At 46.7% G+C, this 4,665-nt stretch overlaps 1 protein-coding gene across 2 annotated transcripts; it reads right to left on the bottom strand.

Annotated features, from left to right (window-relative positions):
• Window positions 1–2,195: 2,195 nt before the first annotated feature.
• On the bottom strand, window positions 2,196–3,954 carry LOC125784333 (golgin subfamily A member 6-like protein 2). 2 transcript variants are annotated; one of them, XM_049467606.1, is made up of 2 exons: window positions 3,284–3,954; window positions 2,196–3,064 (listed from the first exon to the last, which is right to left on the bottom strand). In XM_049467606.1, the coding sequence occupies exons 1-2, from the start codon at window positions 3,875–3,877 to the stop codon at window positions 2,696–2,698; spliced, it is 963 nt and encodes a 320-aa protein (XP_049323563.1). In that variant the 5' UTR covers window positions 3,878–3,954; the 3' UTR covers window positions 2,196–2,695. The 2 variants fall into 2 exon arrangements, with proteins under 2 accessions (XP_049323563.1, XP_049323564.1); XM_049467607.1 differs by having other exon boundaries at window positions 2,196–2,944.
• Window positions 3,955–4,665: the final 711 nt, after the last annotated feature.

Below are 4,665 nucleotides of genomic sequence, written 5' to 3'. Positions count from 1 at the left end.
TCACTGGCTACATCAGCAAGTGTATTGATGATGTCACTGTCTCCAAGACCATCACTACACGCCCAAACCAGAAGCCTTGGATGACTGCTGAGGTACGTGCGCTGCTGAGGACCCGCGACTCCGCCTTCAGAGTGGGTGACAAGGTGGCCCTGAGGAAAGCGACATCCGACCTGTCAAGAGCCATCAGAGAGGCAAAGCGCGCACACGGCCAGAGAATCCACAGCCACTTCAAGGACACGGGTTACGCGCGGCGTATGTGGCAGGGCATCCAGGCAATCATCAACTACAGGACAATGCCACCGTCCTGTGAACGTGATGCCTCCCTCCCTGATGCCCTGAACAACTTTTATGCACGGTTTGAGGCACAAAACAACACGATGGCGAGAAAGACCATGCCCAAGCCGGACGAGCAGGTGTTGTGCCTGACTGCAGTGGATGTGAGGAACACTCTGCGCAGAGTCAACCCACGAAAAGCTGCAGGACCAGACAACATCCCCAGCAGAGTGCTCAGGGAGTGCGCATACCAGCTGACAGATGTTCTCACGGACATCTTCAACATCTCCCTGTGCAGCGCCACTGTCCCAGTGTGCCTCAAGTCCACCACCATCGTTCCCGTGCCGAAGAAGTCCACAGTGTCCTGCCTCAATGACTACCGTCCCGTTGCATTTACACCCATCATCATGAAGTGCTTCGAGAGGCTAGTCATGAGGAACATCAAGACACGACTGCCCTCTTCACTGGACCCCCTGCAGTTTGCGTATCGTCCCAATCGCTCCACAGACGATGCCATCACCACCACCCTTCATCTCTCCCTCACCCACCTGGAGAAGAAGGACACTTACGTCAGAATGCTGTTTATAGACTTCAGTTCAGCATTCAACACCATCATCCCACAGCACCTCATCAGGAAGCTAAGCTCGCTCGGCCTCAACACCCCCCTCTGCAACTGGATCCTGGACTTTCTGACGGGGAGACCCCAGTCAGTCCGGTTCGGGGGCAGCACCTCCAGCACCATCACACTGAACACTGGGGCCCCCCAGGGCAGTGTCCTGAGTCCTCTGCTGTTCACCCTGCTGACTCATGGCTGTGCTGCAAAACACAGTTCTAACAGCTTTATCAAGTTCGCCGATGATACAACCGTGCTGGGTCTCATCACCAAAGGCGACGAGTCAGCATACAGAGAGGAGGTGCAGCGGCTGACAGACTGGTGTACAGTCAACAACCTTCACCTGAATGTGGACAAGACAAAGGAAATGGTTGTTGACTTCAGGAGAGCACAACACACCCACTCTCCACTCAACATCGACGGGTCCTCTGTGGAGATTGTTAAGAGCACCAAGTTCCTTGGTGTCCACTTAGCAGATAACCTCACCTGGACCCTGAACACCAGCTCTACAGCCAAGAAAGCCCAGCAGCGTCTCTACTTCCTCCGGAAGCTGAGAAAGGCCCGTCTCCCTCCACCCATCCTCACACTCTTCTATAGAGGGACCATTGAGAGCATCCTGAGAAGCTGCATCACTGCCTGGTTTGGGACCTGCACCGTCTCTGACCGCAAGACCCTCCAGCGTATTGTGAGGACAGCTGACAGGATCATCGGCGTCTCTCCCCTCCATCACGGACATTTACACCACCCGCAGCATCCGCAAAGCAACCAGCATTGTGAATGACCCCACCCATCCCTCACACAAACTGTTCTCCCTCCTGCCTTCGGGAAGAAGGTACCGCAGCATCCGGTCCAGCACGACCAGATTCTGCAACAGCTTCTACCCCCAAGCCATCAGACTCCTCAACTGCAGAGACTGAACTGATGGTTTTTCTGTACATGCACACACACTCTTACCCCACTTACCCCAGAAAATGGAAAGCACTAAAAACCCTACTACCTCACTGGACTCTATTGCACACTGTGTAATAGAGGTAATTACTACCTCACTGGTCTTTTTTGCACACTTTTTGCACACTGTCTTGTTATTTATTATTCTTTGTCTGTATTGTGTTGTATTGTCTGTCTGCACTTTTGTACTGTTGCATTTATTGTTCTGTCTACACTGTGTTTATGTGCACCATGGTCCCTGGAGGAACGTTGTTTCGTTTCACTGTGTACTCTGTATATAGCTGAAATGACAATAAAAACCACTTTGACTTTGACTTTGAATGTGAAACTCATATATTATATAGATCTATTACACACAGAGTGATCTATTTTTATCATTTATTTATTTTATTCTTGATGATTATGGATTACAGCCAATGAAACCAAAGAATCTGTGTCTCGGAAAATTTAGAGAATATTTTATAACACCTATTGGTACTTTTGGTAGTGTGGGCAGTGTGCCAAGTGCTGCTGGAAAATGAAATCTGCATCTCCAAACCATCACAGATTGGTGAAAACTTCACACTACACCTCGAGCAGTTTTGACTGTGTGTGTTTGGACTCCACTCTTCCACCAGACTCTGCTCCCTTGATTTACAAATGAAATGTAAAATTTACTGATGATCAGTGATGGTTTGTTTGGAGAGCCATGTCATATGCTGGTGTTGATCCACTGTGTTTTATTATCAAGTCTAAAGTCAGTGCACTTTTGTTTTCCCACAAAATCTTACAGCACTTCATGCTTCCCTCTGCTACTGACAACTTTTATGGAGATGCAGTTTTTTTTTCCCAGCAGGACTGCTCCAAAAGTACCAATTGTTCTTAAACAGTATTCCAATATTCCTGTACCCCTTTCATCATTATCTCAACCATTGTCCATTCTTTAGCTGCATCTCCAGATGTCTGCAGCATCTTCTTCTCTTTCTGCTGCATCTCCTCTTTCAGCAGCCGCATCTCCTTCTCTTTCTGCTGCATCTTCTCTTTCAGCAGCCGCATCTCCTTCTCTTTCTGCAGCATCTGAAGCTCCAGCTCCTTCTCTTTCTGCTGCATCTCCTTCTCTTTCTGCTGGACCTGCAGCTCCATCTCCTTCTCTTTCTGCTGCACCTGCAGCTTCATCTCCTTCTCTTTCTGCTGCACCTGCAGCTTCATCTCCTTCTCTTTCTGCTGCATCTCCTTCTCTTTCTGCTGGACCTGCAGCTCCATCTCCTTCTCTTTCTGCTGCACCTGCAGCTTCATCTCCTTCTCTTTCTGCTGCACCTGCAGCTTCATCTCCTTCTCTTTCTGTTGCATCTGCAGTTTCATCTCCTTCTCTTTCTGCTGCATCTCCTTCTCTTTCTGCTGCACCAGCAGCTCCATCTCCTTCTCTTTCTGTTGCATCTGCAGCTCCATCTCCTTCTCTTTCTGCTGGACCTGCAGCTTCATCTCCTTCTCTTTCTGCAGCATCTGAAGCTCCAGCTCCTTCTCTTTCTGCTGCATCTCCTTCTCTTTCTGCTGGACCTGCAGCTCCATCTCCTTCTCTTTCTGCTGCACCTGCAGCTTCATCTCCTTCTCTTTCTGCTGCACCTGCAGCTTCATCTCCTTCTCTTTCTGCTGCATCTCCTTCTCTTTCTGCTGGACCTGCAGCTCCATCTCCTTCTCTTTCTGCTGCACCTGCAGCTTCATCTCCTTCTCTTTCTGCTGCACCTGCAGCTTCATCTCCTTCTCTTTCTGCTGCATCTCCTTCTCTTTCTGCTGGACCTGCAGCTCCATCTCCTTCTCTTTCTGCTGCACCTGCAGTTTCATCTCCTTCTCTTTCTGCTGCATCTCCTTCTCTTTCTGCTGCACCAGCAGCTCCATCTCCTTCTCTTTCTGTTGCATCTGCAGCTCCATCTCCTTCTCTTTCTGCTGCATCTGCAGCTCCATCTCCTTCACTTTCAGCTGCAGCTCCAGCTGTTTTCGCTGCATCTCCTCCTTCCTGCGGGACTTTTTCCCCACGATAAGTTTTTTCAACCACTTGAACATCATTGCGAGATTTGTGAGCTCAGTAATGTCACGCTCCCGAATTCGCGGGTCTAAATTTTATACCTGTCGGGGCTATGACGTCATTCACTCTAGTGGTATGACGTCACGCGCCTTATTGCGCGGGCCTATTCACAGCTGCGGCGACAAGCTGTTCTCTTGACCAATCAAAAGTGCTGTCAGCGTTGCTAGGATACGGGGCTTTTTTTAAGATGAGATTTGGAGACACACAATAATAATGCAAAAAAAAAAAAAACAATCTCTGAAGGATTTTATAATTGTAATTATATTTCATGGTAACGTTTTTATTGTTAGAAAGTGAGGAACAGGTAACAAATGCAATTTGTTTCAGTGTTCTAAATATGTTTGTTAATGTTTTTATTTTATTTATTTATTACATATCTTACTTTTGCAATTACGTTAATGTACAAGACAGCATGCTAAATAATAAAATTATTAATTATTATTATTATTATTATTATTAACCCCACACACTCTCCCACTTACTGAATAAACATAATTAATGGCGTAAGTATGTGAATAAATATGTGGCATGCATCTCGTCACCAGGATATTTAAAAAGATAACCTTTTTCAGTTTTCGGGAGGGAGATAACACATAGGAATTTATATAATTAAAATGTTTGTTTTGTCTAAAATAATGTTTCTGTCTAATAGTTTACCCCCAAAAAAGATTAATAAAATATGCTGTAATTTTTCGGGAACACAAATAGAGAAGTAGCAAAAAGAGTTTTTTTTATTTAAAAGAAGGGAATTGGGAGGCCTTGGTGCCAT

This window comes from Astyanax mexicanus, chromosome 19 (genome assembly GCF_023375975.1).
Source record: "Astyanax mexicanus isolate ESR-SI-001 chromosome 19, AstMex3_surface, whole genome shotgun sequence".
NCBI classification, from domain to species: domain Eukaryota; kingdom Metazoa; phylum Chordata; class Actinopteri; order Characiformes; family Acestrorhamphidae; genus Astyanax; species Astyanax mexicanus.
This window is presented reverse-complemented; position numbering and strand designations above follow the sequence as displayed.